The sequence below is a fragment of the Stegastes partitus genome, unplaced genomic scaffold (assembly GCF_000690725.1).
Source record: "Stegastes partitus isolate 25-593 unplaced genomic scaffold, Stegastes_partitus-1.0.2 Scaffold589, whole genome shotgun sequence".
Taxonomy (NCBI): domain Eukaryota; kingdom Metazoa; phylum Chordata; class Actinopteri; family Pomacentridae; genus Stegastes; species Stegastes partitus.
The window spans coordinates 107,282-127,454 of NW_007578320.1; the positions used below are offsets into that span (position 1 = coordinate 107,282).

Below are 20,173 nucleotides of genomic sequence, written 5' to 3' on the forward strand. Positions count from 1 at the left end.
GAGTGAATCAGTGTGTTTACTATGCATCCAGGTGGGGACACGAAAAGCAGCAGATATTTCTAAGAAGGAAACAGTCCATGTAGAAGATCATCTTGGTGCATAGTTTCCTTCAGGATGAATTTTGGTACCTGATGTGCTTTAAAACTGTATGATATTTACATAAATGCCTCAATATGCAATTTTGTTGCTGTCTAACTTATCAGGGAAAAAATATTTCTGGTTCAATTGAGATGTGCTGAAGATTTACGTCATTATCAGTTGAAATGTTTGGGATTTAGACTTTTGAGCTGACAAATCAAGAAACTTAAACACATTCCTGAAGGCCCTGAGAAACAGGCGTTTTGCTCTACATTCTATTGGATTACTTGAAGAATATGAGAAACAGTAAACCTATGAATCAATAATGACAATAGTTGGAACATACGGGCCGTGTCACATCATATTCAGTAGCCGTGATGTGATATGGCATGTTACTAAGAGCAAATTCTGAATGTACATTTTTTGTGCATTCCTCTTTTTACTTAAATGTTTTAAACAATATTAAGAACCACATTGCTAAAGAGTTGAAGGCAGAAATGTAGGAGCGGAACAGTGGACTAAAAAAAAAACAGTGACGTCTAAACTTGTTACGTTGAATAAAAAAAAAAATAATCGAATAAATTCAAAAATATAGATTAGATGTAAAATAGCAAAAATCAACTGCAAAACTAGCATAATAAACGAAAAACCTAGAATCAAATAAAAAAAAAAGTCAAACAGCAGAAAATCTATAAAACATGGGTGGGCAGCTGAAAACTGCAGTCGAAACTGCAGCAGGTGACGCACTGTGACACAAATGGGTGGTCCAGATGCCATACCTTAAGGTGTGGAGAGGCCACGCATTGATCATCAAAAGGGCTCCACCCAAAGAGATAAAATATTCTAATTGCTTTGACTTCATTGCATAAGACTTATTAGGGTTATTAGTAGGTAAATCAATTACAGTTTAGTGCCAGTGATAGTGAGTCTGTTGTCATTGTCTGCCTATGTTCCAATTGCACCATTATGTAACTCCACCTGCGATTAAGAAGGGTTGGCAGGGACAACATCACCGCATGGGCAAATGGAGGGAGTGCTACAACTATGTATGCTGATCAGACACATTCCTACGGGAGATTATGTGAAGTAAAGATAGGTGGGTTTATTTTGTTGTAAAATCACTGAGACTAAGATGACAATCAGCATGGCAATAAATTGTCTGGTCCCTTTAACTACGAGCCTTTAACACGAGTGAAAGGGAACATAAAGTACCCAAAGTGTTTATGCAGTAGCTACAGTCAAGCATACAGTCATGGAAAAATGTATTAGACCACCCTTGTTTTCTTCAATCTCTTGTTCATTTTAATGCCTGGTACAATTAAAGGTACATTTGTTTGGACAAATATAATGCTAACGACCAAAACAGTTCATAAGAGTTTCATTTAAGAGCTGATATCTAGACATTTCTATGGTTTTCTTGATAATAACCAAAATCACTTCAGTTCTTACATCAATAGTTACGGCATTGCACTGCCAAAAACAGTGCTTTTTGGCAATCCATGTTTTCTTTTCTGTCTGTTTTAGTGACATGATACACACAGGTGTTAGTACTTAATTGCATAACCATTGTTTTTGATGACCATGCGTCTTGGCATGCTCTCCACCAGCGACTGACATTATTCTGCTGTCACAGCAGTCCATTCCTGTTACACAAATTCAAACAAATTTGCTTTGTTGTTGGGCTTGTGGTTCTCCATTTTGCATTTGATGATTTTCCACAGGTTTTCAGTTGGATCTAGATCTGGTGATTGAGCAGACCAAGGCATAGTTCCAATGTTCTGGTTCTCCATCCAAGCTTTAACTGACCTTATGGCAAGGGGCATTGTCTTGTTGGAAAATCCAGTCATTCGAGGCAGGAAAGAATTTTCCAACTGATGGATGAAGACTGTTTTCAAGAGTAGCCCTGTACATGACCTGGTTCACTCGCCCTTCACACAATTGCATTTGCCCTGTTCCACCCACACTGAAACAAGCGTCACTGATCCACCCCCATGTTTTACTGTAGGGGCAAGACAGTCTGGTTTGTAGGCTTCTCCAGGCTTCTTCCTAAACAGTAATAAACTAAAAATTGGATTCATGACTGAAGAGAACCTCAACCTAATCATCAACAGTCCAATCCTTGTGATCCCCAGCAAAGAGGATCCAGGCTTTCCTCTACATTTTTCTTGATGAAGGGCTTCTTCTGTGCCCTGTGTGGCTTCAGATAAGCTTCAACAAGTCGGTTGCAAACTGTCCTTGCCGAACAAGTCACATTTCTCGACAGTGCCCCCTCATTTTTAAGGTCCCTGGAGGTCTGATGACAATTCCTGACACAGGAACAGATGAGCACACGGTCATCTTGTGGGGTAAAAGGACATTTCCTGCCGTGACCAGCTAGCAATCTGGTAGTACCGTGTTGGCCTTGTTTTTTCTTGGTGTAATGAACGACTGTCTTGGAGATCTTCAGTTTTTTCGCTACCTGTCTCTCACTCATGCCAATGTCCAGCAGTGCCAAGATGGCTGCCTTTGTGGCTTCACATAATTCTTTTGTTTTAAGCAGTATGTGAAAGCTGACAACTTCGGAGTTGTGCTTGAATGTAAGCAGGAAACCACTCCAGGCCTTTGCATGTGCAGTGCTGCTTATGACATGAAACGGGCTCTTATATACCCTACAGGGAATATAACTAAGCTAAAGCATGTCAAATAGGATATAAAGTATTATGTAATCAGCTGCATTTTTTCTGTTGTGTTCATTGTATTCTTCAGGTAATATATCTTTAGTGGTAGCAGGCATTAAAATGAACAAGAAATTAAACAAAAAAAAAAAACAAGGGTGGTCTTGTGGACTTTTTCCATGAATGTATATCTACATCTAGCAAAAGCTACAGTAGGAACAGAAGTGAATAAACCAATGTGTAATATCCCTTGAATGTCAAATGTTTTAAAATTGTACCACCTCTAAATAATTGCATTTTTCAATGTAACAAAAGTCTATACACTTGTAATTACTGACACAAAACTGAGAACACCTTTGATTTTCAGTCTAATTGCATAAAAATGGTTATAAAATGACCTTAATCACCGATTAAAATCCCCTTAAATAGAAGTCTGATTAATATTTGGAGGCCATTCTTTGTTCAGAGGAGACTGAGGTAAATTAGTTTGGCTAAAATAAGGACCTGCATGTTTGGCATGAAACCCAACTACCACAGTGAATGCAAAGTCCAAACAGTGAAGAGCAAAGGTCTAAAACCACGGAGCTATATGAGTGTAAAGGTGTCAGGAAAGTGATATTTACTGATGGCATGAATTACTGTGAATTTACCAAAATAGTGGCTGACAAGATGACTCACAGTCTGCAGAAGCTTGGCAGAAGAGGATGATTCCAACATAAAAATCCACTGCTCAAATTTTACAAAAGTCTCTAAAGAACAAAAAAATGTGAAAGTATGACCTGGCAAAGAGTGGCCTGACTTGAATCTAAAAGAACACCTTTGGGGCATTTTAAAGGAAAACTTAGAGCAACACAACCCTTCCAGCAGAGAGCAGCTGAAAAAAAAAGTCTCTGAGGAACAGCAGAACATCTCTCTAGAAATGTGGTGTCCATCATGCTGAGGAGGATTCATTCTGTTATTAAAAATGGTGGATATAAAAAGTATTGAAGAAATGGAGTTCCTACGCCTGTATTGTTAATATGTTAAATGTAAGAGCATAAGAGCAAATACCCTGCTGTTCAGCTTAGAAGTAAAGCAGTTATTAGAAGGTTTTACAATTCTGAATCGTTTGACATTTCACTGATTTTTCACTTTTGTTGTATTCTGTATGTATAACAAAATAAAAATCTATCCACACACTAAGACAGAGAACTATGTACACGATAGTCTGGCATCCCACCTTTGTGCTTCCTCATTTTGATGGGAAAGAGCTTTCTTCCATTGGTGTAGATGATAAGTTTCCCAAGGACACACAGAGAGTGGACAAAGAAGGAATATCCAAGCTCCTTTCCAGAATAAACACTCCTCTGCGTCGTACCTAAAACATTAGCAGAAGATCTGAGTGAAAAAGGATCGTCTAAAAATGAGCTGCATTCTCATTTCCAGTTTCCATCATGTCCAAATATTGACATTTGCATTCTTGCATTATTATCGATACGTGTACATGTGGTGGAAGGAGCAAAGCTGAGACAAAAAAAAACAAAAAAAACAGAGGAAAGTCAGTATCTTTCTTTCAAAGCACTTATAAAGGCACACTGACTGTCATGCCATTATGGTCGACAGACAGTTTTCAGACATTTCATATCTAAGGCTGCTCAATTAGAATGAGATTGACAAGTGAAATAATGTGGCAACCTTGCAGCATCTCAGGGGTGCAGAAAATCAAAAAGTGGCACAGCTCGGAAAACTCCATTTCTTTTATGAGGAGTGTATCAGTGGCGGGGGAGTCAGCATATCGCCACTCATCCAAGACAAGGTCACAATGTTCAGTCTCGAGGAGGCAGCTGGCTTACAGGAGATAACACACTGACACGGCATTCACTTATGCCCCATCTACCATCTCCCACTGCATTCGCTGTGATTTATTGAATTTTCACACTTGGCTGTGTGACTGGAGGTGTAGCATGTTCCCGTTAATCTATAATTACAATGTTAATTTTAAGCGTGATTAATTGCTGTAAACAAACTAAGAATCTCTGAGAGAAAGAGGAAGAATTTGTGAAAAATGTGGCCTAAATCTTAAGAAACAAGCACCACACGACAATAGGCGAAGAATAGTCTCCACTGTGGTCTCTTGTGTGTATACACAATGTTGGGAAGAAATCCAAAAAAGGGAATGGTTCACATAATCCTAATGTAAATCTGGTTTTTATGTGTACTGCATGCCTTTAGTCTTGCACATGCTGCACCACATTTTCTACCACAAGGGCTGTGAGATCTTTTCTATAATACATACATGAACAAGCCTCTGCTTTCAGTCAGTTTAATCATTTATTTTGTCATGCTTCTTATTAAGTGCTCATTTAGCCACCTTCTGTCATTCCTTCCTCTCATCCCTCAACAGTTTTTAGTCTGCTTTGTCTTTTCTTTCTCTTTTGTTGTTCTTTTTTCCTTCTAATGTTTTTCTCTGCACTCCTCTGTTTTAACGACAGCAGGAACACAACGTGTGCATTAAAGAAACTGAAGACATGATGGCAAAGTCTAGGTACAAACACGTTTAACACCCAAAGGCTTCAAATGAAGCATTACTTTCTCATTAGGCTTTCACAGTAGTTCACTCTGAGTGTATTATTTTTTGGTTTGTTTCACAGCACATATTAAATCAGCATTACGGCAAATGTGCTGATGCTTGCCACACAGGGAGATGGAGAGAAGATTTGAAAATGCCTGAGAGAGTACACAAACCTGATGAAGAAATCATGAGTTTATGGAGTGTTTTACTTACCAGAGTTCTGTTGCTCCCCTGACTGGGGATCTGTTGCCTCATTTGTGAAATGTTCACAGGATTCACTGTAATGGATACACTGCTGAAGAGCTGCTACAACCTGAAAAAATAAAGATTAAAACAATGCATCTTGCTGAAAATGTTTGATTAGCTAAACGAAATGACAAAAGACCAATGTGCAGAGCCAAATTTGTATGCTGTTATGAACAGGCCAAAAGCAAGAGGCTTACTAAAGAATTCAGTCAGAATGCCAATGCAACCGCTCATTGAGTCTCTTAATCAATCTAGTTTTAAGACTAGAACCACTGCTTTTAATCTAAATCCGTGCACTTTAGGGAATTTTAATGCACCGCAATGCAAGAGTAGTTTAGACTCACAGCTTTTTAGAGAGCTATTGACAGTTTCTTTAGAGAAAGTTTCAGAGGTGATTCCACAGTAATCCCCTCTAAAGTCAGAGTAAGAGTTGAGAGAGAGGTTTAGGATTAAACAATCAATTCTTAAATGTCAAAGTGGCACTCAACTCTTTGCCCCTTTGTCTTAAAGACCAGCATGTTGGCCTGCACTGTTTGGTTGTGTGAAGTACACCAGTACAACAAATACAGTGGATGAGCATGAATAATAACTTCACAGCAGGCAGCAGTGAAGTGCAGCTATTCGTTTGGAGAATCTTTTTCCCTTTTCAATGTGTTTTTTTTTTCTGAACGCATATCTGGATAAAGATCAGAACCAGGACATTAAATTCAGATTCTCTCTGAGACCCAAGGATGAAACCAGAAAGTATCATCAGGAAAAAAACATTTTCATCTAAAAAGAGGATATCATCTGCTTCAATGAGTAACTGAATTTATATCCTTCCAATTCCATGGGCAAGCAAGCATGACTGAGTTTGTTACAGTTCCCTAATTTCCCCTTGTTCAGGCAAAGTTTTGTCTTTCAAACACACAATGCTTTGGTTTCTGGATGTAGGTTTGATTCCCTTTTGGAAAATTCTTTTAAGCTTCATCTGCTTGGCTGGTTCTCTCTTGTGTTGGACTTGTCAGAAGTACAAAGGAGTTAGCAAGAGGTATTGATTATTGAGTGAATCACTCACCAAAGACTTATATTTTCTCTCCAGGAGTCTGAGAACCACAGTCCTGCTGTAGTAGCCATGCTGAGAGACGGAGAGGAAGGCCCACCGGGAAATAAACACAATACATGTGATAAATGCGATATGAACAAGACAGATGAAGATGAAGACCTCAACAAGCAATAAACACAGTAGTTCATATGTCTTCAGCTGTCATACACACCATCCACTTTTTGAACCAGGTAGCTTTAACATCCAGTATGGCCAGTAAGTGAATTGGCTCCAAGGCTTTCTCTGTCCCTGCTGAGCCGTGTTCATGATGGAATGACAACATGGAGAATGTGCTCTCTATGACTTCCTCCATATATCTAAAGCAGGGTAATGAAAAAGACCAAAACACATACACTGAGTCTGTATCATTCAACACAAATTTACTGGACTGGGATTAATGTAGGAAACTCAAAAGAGTAACAAGCATTGGTTTGTGCATGTGTGAACCATATGTCATATAGCTTCAGACTGAATAGTAGAATATTTTCCTGGGTATCGAGCATTTTTATAGTTTTGTCAAATATGAATAAGTGATAATGGCTATAGACTATACAGATAATGCTGATGTAACTGACTGAACAGTAACTCACTTCTCTGGATGACGGATCCAAAAGGTAGTCACCTCCTTTTGAAAGTCATTCATCAAACGAATCTAAGAGAGGACAGGGAGAGAGGGGATGAAAGAAACTGTGGGACTTTTTTGTATGGTGATAGAGTTAAGATGCTGTAAGAGATAAGATGCTGTACCTGTTTGAGAAGACGACTGATCTCAGGTCTGTTGATGTCGAGAACAGCTGAACCACTTGGAAAGTTCAACTTGTGAGACAGAAAGCTCGACTCCACGCTTGTAGCTGCTCATCAAAAGGTGAAATATTACAAATCGTGCAATATGTGCAAAAATAACATGGATGCTAATTTACACATTGCACTATATGCAGTGCATACAAAGCTCATGTGTTTTTGATTTACCAATAAAAAAAATCCAAACCTTGATTGTAAAACTATTATGGTGGAAGCTGAAGTTGAGAGGTGAATATCTTAAAAACCATTCAACATAACGCCACTGTGTTTGCATCAGCAGTGAGAGGGAAAGAGGCCTTTCTTTGCTTGCAAATATAAATAAAGGAGGACTGACCTTCTGTGTTTAATTTGAATAAGAAAATGCTGCACATATGCATCAATACTAAATAATAATGAATCAATAATAAAAGTTGCATTCAGAGGGCCTACCCAAGCTGGTGTAGATCTCTCGCGTAACGTTCAGTGGAGAGGAGGAGAAGCTTTTAGCAAAGAACTGCAGTACATTCTCCTGACAAAGGTGAAACAAGGCCAAGAGGCACAAAGTGTCAGAATACACACATAACCATACATAAATTTTAAATGAGAAGAAAATATGATGAGAATAGACTAAACAAGATTAAGCAGGTGTGACATTACTGAATGTGGAATCGACTGTTTGCGCTCGTTATGTTATGTTTTAAAGCCAAAAATTGTAGATTCAAATTCTAATTGTTATTGATCCGTTTGTAAATGAATACAATGTGCATTTGTGGAACACCGATGAGTGAATGAGGCTGCTGAGGACTCACGCTGAGGTCGGGGTCGGGTTCGGTCAGAGCCACACAGAGGTTCCTGCGCAGGCTGCTCCAGCTCTCACAGCTCAGGACATCAGATGGAGGCGCACAGCAGAGCGCCTGCAGAGCCTCCCAACGCACCTACGCACAGACTTACACTAGTCACCTGGCCCACACTGGTGATCACAGTCACATCTGATGCAGTGGTTCTTAACCTGTGTAGCTGGTGACCCCTCTAAACAAAGTAATGCCCAGTTGCAACCCCTCATCATTGGCAGAATCACCTCTTACATGTCTGATTTGTTCAGTGATTCCGTCTGGTGTTGTGCTCAATGATGGCTGATTCCACCAGCAGTAGGCAAGGTTCAAAATGGGGACAATATCTTATTTTATAGCGAGCTGGCTACAAGCTGAATCCATGAAAAACAGCATCAAAAAAGGTCTAAACATAAATGAAACTGACACTGTTGTAAATTCACTTAAAGAACTGATCAAACTATAATCAACATTTCTTTGATGCTCATGAGAAATATTACAGCAATTTCTCCTAACAAGCACAGCATCCATGTCACCTTGGGGTGGATGTGTCACCCAATACTGGTTAAACAGATTTTTTTGTTTGTTTGTTTTTTAACTGAATTACCACCCCTGTTTCCAACACGAAAGGACTGACATGAACATAATGTCAAAATACATACCTCAAATGATAATTCATTCTGATTATAAGACTAAGAGAAGATGCCAAAGATAAAATAAACATCATTTATTTTTCCTGTCCTGTTAATCATCTCACAACCCCTCAGATTTATCTTGCAACGTCTTGTATGGGATGCGCCGCGCTGACTGGAAACCACAAATCCATGGCACAAAATCCTCCAATGTACTGACAAAAACACAAATAAAGCAGCAATGAACTCATCACAATGTCTATATCTAAGTTGCTTTTTCTACCTCTTTCGGTTTGCTGGACTCAAGTTTTTCAGCCAAAACTTGCAGCTGCTCTTGTCTGATAAATGCATAACTCTGAAAAGAAAAGAGGACACGAAACAAAAATAATTACGGTCCACCATAACCCAAAATTCAAAAATAGCTCTTATTGCCTGATAGGAGGACACTGGCATTTTCAGAGGTCACTGTACGAATCTACCATTAGCTTTAACCTACATTCAGTCTTCCGTTGAGACGAACAACTTTTACAACCAGTGCCATCCAGACAACTCAGATACAATCTTGGCACTCCACATGAGTCATCGACTATTTTTAAAGTGGTGATGAATAAATAAATTGCAACCATTTATTGCCCCGAGATTGCATCTGCTGTGTGTCTGACCTGGTTGAAGGAGGAGTCGCTGTCAGAGCAGTTATCGGTGTACTGGCTGTTGGACTGACTGTGCTGCTTCTCTCGGTGCATCTCCTCCTTCCTCAGCTGGTCCTCCTCGATTTTGTTGATTAAAGACTCCACGACCATGATCATGGTGTTTTTCAAAGTCTGCATCATCTGCTGATAGCTGTTACATGCAGATAAAGAAAATCAGCGTATGGCTGATGTTACTTTCAGTATCATTCAGCTAAATCCATTCTAAAAAATTTGGTCTGTTTTATCTTTTGTGTGACTGCATGATTCAAAGCAAACCTACCTACTATTTCAAGGTCCACATATCCTACTGAAATAAAAGGTTTACTGCTGAAAGCGGGAAAATCCTCACTTTGTAGTTCTGAACTGGTGTCATTGTGATTTTCCAACAAGGACAAAAAGAGAGACACATACTGTGCATGCAACTTAGATTTTCTTTGCCCAGGTAAAAAAAAAAACAGTCTCTCAATCAACAGGTGAAGGTAAGTCAATGACACTGGGTGGTATGAGTTAGTTTTTGATTACAGAAGCAGTAAATACTTCAGAAACACCTGAGAAATGCTGCAGTTTTATACTTTAAATACTGACTCAGGTGCATTTTTCTCATAAGGAGGTGGAGTTCTCCACCCTTCTGACTTCTCTGGAAGTCAGCATGAAGGTAACAAAGAAGGAGTTCAAGCCTTATCAACATAATAAAAAAGCCCATTACTATCGTCGCTATGTACTAAAATTACATTACATACTAAAATTAAATAAAAACACTGTTAATTTGTAACTGGACATAAAGATTTGCAGGAAATAAAACTCCAAGCTGCACTCACTCAGCTGAGTCTCTGGTCCTTCGGGTCACGGCGTGAATCAGGGTGTCATGTCCTGAGCCGATTGCATGTTGCCCATCTCCTCTGCTCAAGTTCTTTGTCTCCTCTTCCACCACATTTCCCAGAGAGCTCTCCACATACTGACGCAGGTACTTGACAAACTCATAACTGAATCGAGAGAAGTAATCAAATCACACCTACTGTATGTACAAATTTGAATAATACACGGAACACATACCTAAAGAGACATAAGAAAGTCTAAATTTCTTTAAAACCAGACATCTAAAGGTAATGCAGTGGATTGTGGCCTTACTTGTGGAAGTTCTTATCAGTCTCCTCCAGGTGAAGGAGGATCTCTTCAGCACATTCAGTTGACGGCGCACCCGAAATTTTGTCATTGATGCTTCGCAGGAGCTGCTTGAGGAGGGACTGTAACTCCAACTCATCTTCAGATGACAACTGAGACATCTCTGCTGTTAGTTGATGGGTTTCCTAGGCTTGAAGTACAAAAAAGTAGGGAGACAAGGAGTCATGTCCCTGTGTAGTTCAGGTAGTTCAGGTAGGATGCAAGCTACAAAGAGTTAACAACCAGAAATAACAAATTACTTCAGTTCAGTTAAGAAGATGTGCATTTGAGTTTCCTTGTCTGTCCAGCCTTTTTTTTTTTTTTTTTTTAATTAAACAACTTACTGTGCAAGAAATATTGTTATTTCACTTCACCATCATATTGACTTTTTTTTTTTTACTTTATTCACAAGCGACAGTTTGTTGACATGTGGGTTCTTTGTGTGCACAGTAAAATGAGCGAGGAACAGAAGAGAATCACTGAAAAGTAAGGTTTTGTTGCCGCATTGTACGGAACATCAGTTGCATGTAAATATTTCTGCAACAGAAAGAATTATGTTGACCAAAATCAGAATCTGTTCTATTGTCAAGCAGGTTTTCCCATACAAGGAATCTGATGTGGTGTTTTGGTGCACATCATAAAACATTGTGCAGCTGTAAAAAATTTTAAAGGATTAAAAGATATTTTAAAAAAGCACAACTTGCAAGTCAGTGTAAAGTCAAGCAGGTACTCTGTTGCCAGCATCTTGCAATTGTTGCCACAACACACGGACACACAACTGATTTTATTAGACCATTTAAACTGCCAGGTTGTGACAGCACCACAAAGCTCTGTATGATGAATGCAAAGTCGGATCTGAATGCAATTAAAAGCTAAAAACTATTTTGGATGCCTTTAGCAATGTTACACTATACAAGAAGCTTCCAATTGACATAAAAATATATATATACATATATATATATATATATTACTCTTTTACTTTTTGCAGATGCTCTCTCCTACAAAGTCACCCCAGTCATTACAGTATGAGTAATTCTTGCAAGGTAAGGTCATCAGGTAGGTGAAGATTCCTGTATTTTTTCATATTGCAATACATGTAGCAGAAAAACAAAGTATTGCAGAATCAGTTTTGTGCAATAATGTGCAGCCCTAACATGCAGCAGTTTGCAAACTGATTGTCTCAGTTTGTTCTGCATTTAAAAAGGAAAACACCAAACATTACCCTTAGCTAAAGACAAAAAGGAAAGCTGGATGCAAAACAGCAACAGCTCAGGCTCTGTTTTCATCCCCAGGCAGTCAAATGCGCATGAGGTTTTGGTTATGCCTCTTTCAGTTCTGTCACTCAGTCAAGTGTCAATCACCAACAAGTGTACCACTGTGGTAAAACAGGCGTTTTGAAAACCTAAAACGGCGAATACAGACGTATCCCAAATAAATATCTAAATGCATGAATTACTTTATTTCTGCTATACAGGGAAACGTTCTTACTCTGGAGGCAAACCCAACTAAATGTGTGCTTTCTCTGGCTAGCTTGATGCTGCCATCACTGAAACACAGCTAGCTAAAGGTAAAACTGGTCAAATTTAGCTGAAACCACGGCTGAGCGGAAAAACAAAAACCCCTGCGCCTCACAGACCAACTAGCCGCACTAAAAAGGCATCGTGTCCAGTATATTATAAACCAGTCACCTTGTTTTTGTACTAGCAAAAGCTGTTCATCCAGGTAGCATTGTGGGAGCACTGACCGACGACAGCTGTGTCTCTATGGAAACGTACTGTCAACTGCGGTGCATTGTGGGATATCCAAAGAATCTACATGGTGGCTTCAAATTTATCGGAATTGAGGATTCCACATCTATGATGTAGATAATAAGGATAACTCAAAGACTGATGTGACGAGATTGGAAGTAATGTTGGGAAACCAGTTGATTCCTTCACCCTTTCATTGCATTTAATTTCAAAATGAGAACTCTCAATATTTCTAAAATGCATATATTTAACTTAAGATTATTCATGCGGATTTTTTGAGGGGCTTTGAATGTAGCACCGCTGATGTGCATTGTCACGTGACCCTGTGTTTTGCTCGTTTTGCCGGGTGCTGTTGAGGGTACACCACTGCTCGCTGGAAACCTGCTGAAATATTACATTTTTACTAGAAATTTACTATGTAGAAACAGCGAAATGTTTTATTCACAAGTTTTTACTTGCTAGTTGACGTCACATCGAGAAACTACAACGTTGTATCCACTGAATGCGCTTCAGCTAGCAAGCTAGCATCAGCATCAGCAGTGTCGGCTATGGCGGCAGTTGACAGCTTTTCGCTCCTGTACAGAGAAATTTCTCGGTCGTGCAGCTTTTACTTTGAGACCCTGGCCCTGATCGGGGCTTTGTACACGGCTAGCAAGGTAGTAATCCTGCTGAGGGACTGCTGCACGTTGGTCAGGGTGCATTTCCTGCCGAGAATGATCCCAAGTAAGAAGCTGAGGCAAAGATATGGCGACTGGGCTGTCATTTATGGTAAGAAGCAGGTGATCACAGCAGAAATACCTCATGATCCCTGATGTCAGTCTGTGAGACTGATGGGAAAACCAGTATGAAGGATAGTTTTGCCCAGACCAAATGTAACTGCTATAATTGCAGTCAGAAGAGAAGTGAAGTAATAAAACAAACAAAAAAATGGATATTGAAGTAAGAATATTAAAACTGTGAAATCAAATTCAGTCAGTAAACAATGCAAAATATCCTTCACAATTTCACTGCCCACGCTGATGTTTTTAAGATATTTGATTCACACTGTTGTTAAACACAGAATAGGAGCGAATGCACACATTTGAGAGGCTGGACCCAGGAATTGAAAGACATCATCTGTTTTCTAAGTGACTTAAATGATCAGTCAGTTAGTTAGTAGTCAGTTATCACAGTTGTTTCTCATCAGTTTTCTGTCAGTTGATTATTGCTTCCACTCTGTAACAGCCTAAAAAAAATATTGGTACTGCAGAGTATTGTGGCATTCTGAGGCACACAAGTTGTTAATGTGGATGAATTTCATTGCCTAATTAATAGGGCTGCAGGTAACTAATATTGTCATTGTTGTTGATATATCTGTTGATTATGTCATCAATTGTTTGGGCTCTGAAATGTAAGACAGTGGTGAAAAATGGAGATCAAAAGCCCAAGATGACATCTTCAAATGTTTCGTTTTGTCAAGAACCCAATAATATTAAGCTTATGGTCAGAGGAGTAAATAAATCTGAAAATATTCACATTTAAGAAGCTGAAACCAGATAATTTAGACTTCTTTTAACTTTGACATTGCTCAACCAATTATCAAAAACAGTTCATAAATAATTTAAGTCAACAACTGATTAGTTATTAGTTGCAGCTCTGCGAATCAGATTACTGTTTCATCATAAACTGAAACTTTGTTTAATCTTTAAAGGCCATAGTGATGATACTTTGCAGAAACTTTCAGTATTTTGTTCTTTCTTACTCGACTTTGACTGATAAGTATTGTCCTCTTTCTTGTCAGGTGCAACAGAGCCTGTAGCCAAAGCGTATGCAGAGGAGCTGGCCAGACACGGTATCAGCATCATCTTTGTCACTCAGGACCACACATCTGTTAGAGACACCGCTGCATCCCTCTCCCAGAGCTACGGAGTGGAAACTGTTGTTGTCTTAGCTGACTTCTTGCTGGACCAAGCGGCCAGCAAGCCCATCAAAGAAGCCATGAGGGGCAAAGATATCGGCTTCCTGGTGAACTGTGTGGATGAGTCTTTGGCTTCACCCCAGAGCCTGATTGAAATGCCTGAGCAGGGAATGTTGGATTTGGTGAATAGGAACGTTGCAGTTGCTACTCTGATGACCCGGTTGGTCCTGCCGGGGATGGTGGAGCGCAGTAGAGGCGCTGTGGTCAATATATCATCGGGTGCCTGCTGCAGACCCCTGCCTGGAAGAGTGACACTCACCGCCTCCACTGTGAGACAAAACACTGCTAAAATCTGCAAGCCTGGACACACACCAAGAAACACATCTATAGCCTCTATAGACCTTTTTCACAGCGGATGTTTTTTTTTATTGGTTGAAGAGCCAACTGATGGCTCTTATCGATTAAAAAAAAAACAAAAAAAAAAGATCTATTATTGCTACTATCTCCTCGAAGCACTTTACTTTTCAAAGTGAAATTCAGCTGGAGTTTGTAGATCATGTTTCTTAGTTAACAAAACAACTCAAATTGCATTCCTCTTGTTTGAGGACTTTTTTTCATCTTTTGTCTGTTAAGAACAGTCATAATATTACAAACACATTATTTCATCCTGACAGTAATAACCTTTCCTCTGACATTTCAGGGATACCTGGATCATTTCTCAAGAGCCCTTCACCTCGAGTACGGCGGCAAAGGGATCTTCATTCAGAGTCTGATCCCTTTCCAGGTAATAATCTGCCATGGCCCATAACAATAAGTGCTGCATATTTGACCTCAGTCCCTGTTTTGGTACTGAAGAGTACTTGGTCAGATTCTTCATCTTGTTGACTTTCTTCAGTTGTCTAGTTGCTGGTGTTAATGAAAATGTTGCCATTTATAGACTTTTATTCACACAAATTTTAAGTATTGGAACAACATGCAACATGAACTTTGGCTTCTTTTTTCATTTATATAAAATGCTTTCTGTTTGACAGTATGACAAAACTGTTTGTCTCATAACTTTATTTATTTTTTTAACTTAACTTTTGTTGTTGACACTGCTGCTCTACACCATTTGCAAAACACACAGTCTGCTTGTGTCAAATATGTTCTATGCAATAACTAAAGCTTATTAATATGAGAAGATCAGTCAACTCACTCTTCTTGTGTGTATATATCACTTCAGATTGCCTCAAGCAGGCAACAACCATCATCATCCTCATCCTCATCATCATCAAGCGAAGGCTGGTTTTCACCAAAGCCGGAGGTTTACGCTCACCACGCCATCTCCACTCTGGGCGTTTCTAATAGGACCACCGGCTACTGGCCTCATACCCTGCAGGTCGGTACAAATCAAGTTACGCTGTCAGTTTTCAATCTTCACAGAAAGTTTGAGACAAGAAAATGAAATTTTGTTGTCGAGAGTGTATTGCTCACAGTTGCATCATCTCTGATACCTTTTCTGAAAACAGAGTCTGAAGCATAAAATAAATGTCTGTGTTATGATTTGTTTCTCTCTGCTCTTTTTTTCTTCACAGTACGGACTGATGCGCTGTATCCCAGAATGGATGTGGGTTCTCAGATCCCGTGTGTTCATCAGTTCAAGCTAAGAGCTTAACCCAGCTGCTGGATCTTGTTGTTACAGGAGTCATGTTGAGTTTCAGCTTCTTCTGCCAGTAGTTGAAATATGTTCCACTCTCGCGCTCTGTTGAGGTTGGTAGTTAAGCGATTCCTTTTGTTTGTTTGGTGTCAGTTTTCTAGGGGACCTGCCAAGGAGTTTGCTTGAATCTGTTACTCCTGTATTACTGGGTTCGGGTCTGACAAACCTTTGACATCCTGAATTGACTACACAAATCTTAACAATCCACTAATATATTTCTTGATGGTGGCTAGACATGAGTTTGAGTTAAGACTGAAAACTTTTGATTACTACTGGATTATTTGATCTAATTTTGTTGTGTGAACACTGTTTAGCACGAGCCTTTGCGCAGTGTTAGTCTTTGGATCGTGGATCTCAAAAGCCTGCTCCATTTGCAATAAAACTGAATGTATACCTATTTTATTTTTTAATATGTTGAAAAAAAGTTTCACACCAAAACAGTTATTATGCAGAACAGCGTACAAATGCAAGTGAGATCAAAAGCCAAACAATGATACAGCAGTTTGCAGCCGTAAAGATAAGCTGAATCAAAACAGACGAGTAAAAAGCAATTAACACTTTAGTCTGACCTCTGGTATTATATTTTGCCACCAAGTGGGTTCCTCTGATCTCCTATTAACCTGCAGTCTGCGTGATCTGACTCGAAAACAAAAGGAAAATTTCAAGAAGCTCTGATGTTCACAGTGAACAAACACACACTCTATATTCAGGCTGTAACTGTTTTACCAGCTCTGACCAAACCCATCAGACACAATGACACACACACAGAACAAGTGGTATTTGCCCAAAAAATAAATAAATAAATTACACCATGTAAAGGTGCAAAAACAGACTGATAACATTTTTCTTTTGAAAAGCCTCTAATTTTATAGCTAGTGTGAAAAAGCTGAATTATGCAACAGAAATGTAAAATTTATGAACATTCTCCAAATAAGAACTATATTCACTGAAGATGAAAAAGAAACCTTTGTAACACATACCCTGAAAGAGCAGCTGTAGATCTGATCATATTGTTGCACTATAATTATGTCTTTAGTTGATTTGGTTTGCTGGTCTAATCAAATATAGAGTTCAGATAGCAACGTGTGCCAGGGGGGTATTATACGTTCTGAAACAAAGAGTGTTTACAGGCAAATGAATGTGTGAGGGTGGATGAAGAGTGAAAGCTTTAGGTGAATGTGGTGCCATCGCTCAATAGGAGAATCAATAATAATAATAATTCATTTTATTTATATAGCACTTTTCAAGAACTCAAAGGTGCTTCACAGAATAAAAGCAATAAACAATAAGCAACTAATACAAAAGGAGACAACATAGAAATACAGCAAGCAGATAAAAACAACACTAAATATCAAGATAAGGACCAAGGTGGGAAAAGCAGAGCAGAACAGTTGAGTTTTTAATTTAGATTTGAATATTGCTGGGTCTGTGGTGTCACGAATATATTGTGGGAGAGAGTTCCAGAGGGTGGGGGCAGCGACAGAGAAGGCCCTATCCCCCCCAGGTTCTGTGCTTGGTCCTGGGGACGATCAAGAGGTTGGAATTAGCAGAGGTACATGAAGGGGTGTAGGGGTGGAGCATGTCTTTAAGGTAAAAGGGGGCCTGGTTATGGAGCAGCAAGCATCTCCTGGAGGGAAGTCAAAATGCAGTGAAGAGTGAGATCATTGTATATTTTGTTCTAAAATAATGCTTGTGTGTAGAATTTGAACAGTTTGAGGTGTATTGTGTTAAGTGATTACTCAAATATACAGTACAATATATAAACATATTACATCTGCTGTATGTGTCATCGTATCACACAATTAAACCAATAAAACTCTTGTTCTATTCCCACATTACTGTCCTGTTTATTTGACTACATTACAGTGGGGCTTGAAAGTTTCTACCTTCTACCATAATGTTTTCACACAAGTACTAAAAATAAATTAAGAGAGTACACGATTAGTTAAATGCGGCAAAAATACTTCAAAATATTGTTTTCAATCAGAGGGATAACAATCAAGTGAGAGGGGGCACCCTGTAGTATTATTGTTATTATTGATTATATAGAAGGGATCTATCAAAGTCTGAAGAAAAGTAACAGAAACAAAGTTGCTGATGCTCATCAGGCTAGAAAAGGTTACAAAATAATCTCTAAATCCACAGTCAGACAGACTGTAGTTAATGACCAACAGAGATCATCCCAAGAGCAAGGTGTGTGAACCCAGGGTGACTTCTAGGAAGCTACAGGCCTCTCAAATTACCTGTCTGCAGTTTACTAAACATCATATGGACAAGCCAGAATACTACTGGAAAAGAGTTTATGGACAGATCAGATAACAACAGAAACGTTTTGGTCCAAATGAGAAGCATTATGTTTGGAGAAAGGAAAACACTCACTGCTGCACTCCAGCATAAGAATCTTACCCCATCAGTGAAGCATGGTGGTGGTAGTATCATGGTGTGGACCTGTTTTTGCTGCATCTGGGCCAAGAGAGCTTCCTATCATTGATTAAACAATGAATTCTAGTAAATACCAGTGAATGTCAGAGCATCTGTCTATTGACTGAACCTCCAGATAAAGTGGGTCATGATGCAGGATTATGACCTGCAGAGCACGAACATTGTTCTACCAGAAATGGGTTAAAGAAGAACTAAGGTAATGTTTTGGAATGAGCAAGTTAAAGTCCAGATCTTAATCCAGTAGAAATGCTGTGGAAGGGCCTGAGTGAGCAGTTCATGTGAGAAAACCCAACAACTTCCCAGAGTTGAAGCTGTTCTCCAAAGAGGAATGAGCTACAACTCCTCGAGCCGAAATGTTTAGTTCAAGTGTTTACCTGGGTTCTCTTTACCTACCTGACGATGTTTTAGGTCAGTTTATGAAGATATAGCTAATATTCTGAAGGGTTCGCCAACTTTAAAGCACTACTGTATATTACCTATGTATGTTATCTAACTGGCTCAGGTACATTGTCTTAAAAGCTGCAATACATTTCTGACTGAGGCTGTTTTAGTTTACAGCAAATGACGTGATACGCTGACTTTGATCTATATGTTGAAGGCCAGGCACGCTTTGTTTTTCTCCTCAGGAGGTTGTTAATCATTTACATCTATGAACAGACACTGCTGGCAGCCAGAGTTCCACCTGTGACCCCTCAGATGAGCCAGGTCAGAGACTGTCGGTAAACCTCACCAACACACGTGAGCTGCAGTTTGCCATTAAATAAGACGAAACCCGGCTGCTTTGTTGGGATTTAAATATGACGCCAGAATCTGTGAAACACTCCTCCTTTAAGGAAATATTGTTTAAAAACTAAACAATAAAAATAAACATTAAAATAATTACATCCATTTGAAACAGAAACTGTAAAGACTGTAAAGAATAATAGCAAACAAGGACAAACTACCACAAGCTACAATAGTTCAATAGAAGTTCAACATTAATTAAAGACAATATACTATAAATAACAGCAATAAGTTTCATACAAGAAACAATGCAAACATAAAAGAATAAACTGAACGGGAAAATCAACATGAGGCTGATTAGAGGTCTCCAGTTATCAGGATGTCTGTCTGTAGCATTGTCCCGCCCACAGCACCAGCTGATTGGTCACACATCACCTGTAATAGCCTATTTTATTTTATTTTTATTTATTTTTCCTTTATTTAACCAGGTAGGTTAATTGAGAACAGATTCTCATTTCCAGTAACGACCTGGCCAAGAGGCAGCACTATCAACACTGAAGGATAAATGTTTCAAAAGTTCACTTTTAATTAAAAAGATGTAGCATAAACAAACGTACTACACTTAAGTTTAATGTTGAAGTTCTTGTTTTGAATTTTTGATTCAGATTTTCACATTTTTCATTGATCTCCTTGATTATTAATAATTTCAGTATTGACCCTGAAAAAACAATTTGGTCCCTTGATGACATAAACACAAAACACATATTTAAATACTTCACTGGCTTTTCTTTTATTTCCCATCTATATAAGAAACAAGAAATAAGTGACCCTCTTCTTTCTGCCCACCGTCTCTTTTCTCTGAAGCAGAAATGCCACAGAAGCAAAATATAATAAACAAGGGAAAGGAAAGAAGACGGTTGGTTAAACTTCAGCACAGTTTTTTCTGTTACCAGCCACTCACG

The 20,173-nt window shown here is 39.0% G+C and overlaps 2 protein-coding genes across 2 annotated transcripts in view; one reads left to right on the forward strand and one right to left on the reverse strand.

Annotated features, from left to right (window-relative positions):
* tbc1d32 (TBC1 domain family, member 32) overlaps positions 1-12,481 on the reverse strand; it is a 91,027-nt gene extending 78,546 nt beyond the window's left edge. Inside the window, exons 1-13 of the mRNA XM_008289021.1 lie at positions 12,394-12,481; positions 10,673-10,856; positions 10,363-10,527; positions 9,518-9,695; positions 9,139-9,210; positions 8,203-8,328; positions 7,844-7,922; positions 7,361-7,464; positions 7,204-7,265; positions 6,786-6,930; positions 6,587-6,646; positions 5,497-5,596; positions 3,952-4,089 (exon numbers count right to left, since the gene is read on the reverse strand). Coding sequence (XP_008287243.1) covers positions 3,952-4,089; positions 5,497-5,596; positions 6,587-6,646; positions 6,786-6,930; positions 7,204-7,265; positions 7,361-7,464; positions 7,844-7,922; positions 8,203-8,328; positions 9,139-9,210; positions 9,518-9,695; positions 10,363-10,527; positions 10,673-10,827 — 1,384 coding nt within the window. The 5' untranslated portion in view covers positions 10,828-10,856; positions 12,394-12,481. The remainder of the gene's footprint in view (positions 1-3,951; positions 4,090-5,496; positions 5,597-6,586; positions 6,647-6,785; positions 6,931-7,203; positions 7,266-7,360; positions 7,465-7,843; positions 7,923-8,202; positions 8,329-9,138; positions 9,211-9,517; positions 9,696-10,362; positions 10,528-10,672; positions 10,857-12,393) is intronic.
* A 310-nt stretch (positions 12,482-12,791) lies between these two features.
* Positions 12,792-17,881, forward strand: hsdl1 (hydroxysteroid dehydrogenase like 1). The gene is made up of 5 exons (XM_008289022.1): positions 12,792-13,221; positions 14,234-14,679; positions 15,051-15,134; positions 15,573-15,728; positions 15,925-17,881. Exons 1-5 carry the CDS (start codon positions 13,002-13,004, stop codon positions 15,994-15,996), a joined length of 978 nt encoding a protein of 325 aa, XP_008287244.1. The 5' UTR covers positions 12,792-13,001; the 3' UTR covers positions 15,997-17,881.
* The last annotated feature ends 2,292 nt before the right edge of the window (positions 17,882-20,173 follow it).

Coding starts and splice junctions, on each gene's coding strand:
- hsdl1 (XM_008289022.1), top strand. CDS start 13,002: ATGGCGGCAGTTGACAGCTTTTCGCTCCTGTACAGAGAAATTTCTCGG. Junction 14,680..15,050: donor TGACACTCACCGCCTCCACT/GTGAGACAAAAC, acceptor CTGACATTTCAG/GGATACCTGGATCATTTCTC. Junction 15,729..15,924: donor ACTGGCCTCATACCCTGCAG/GTCGGTACAAAT, acceptor TTTTCTTCACAG/TACGGACTGATGCGCTGTAT.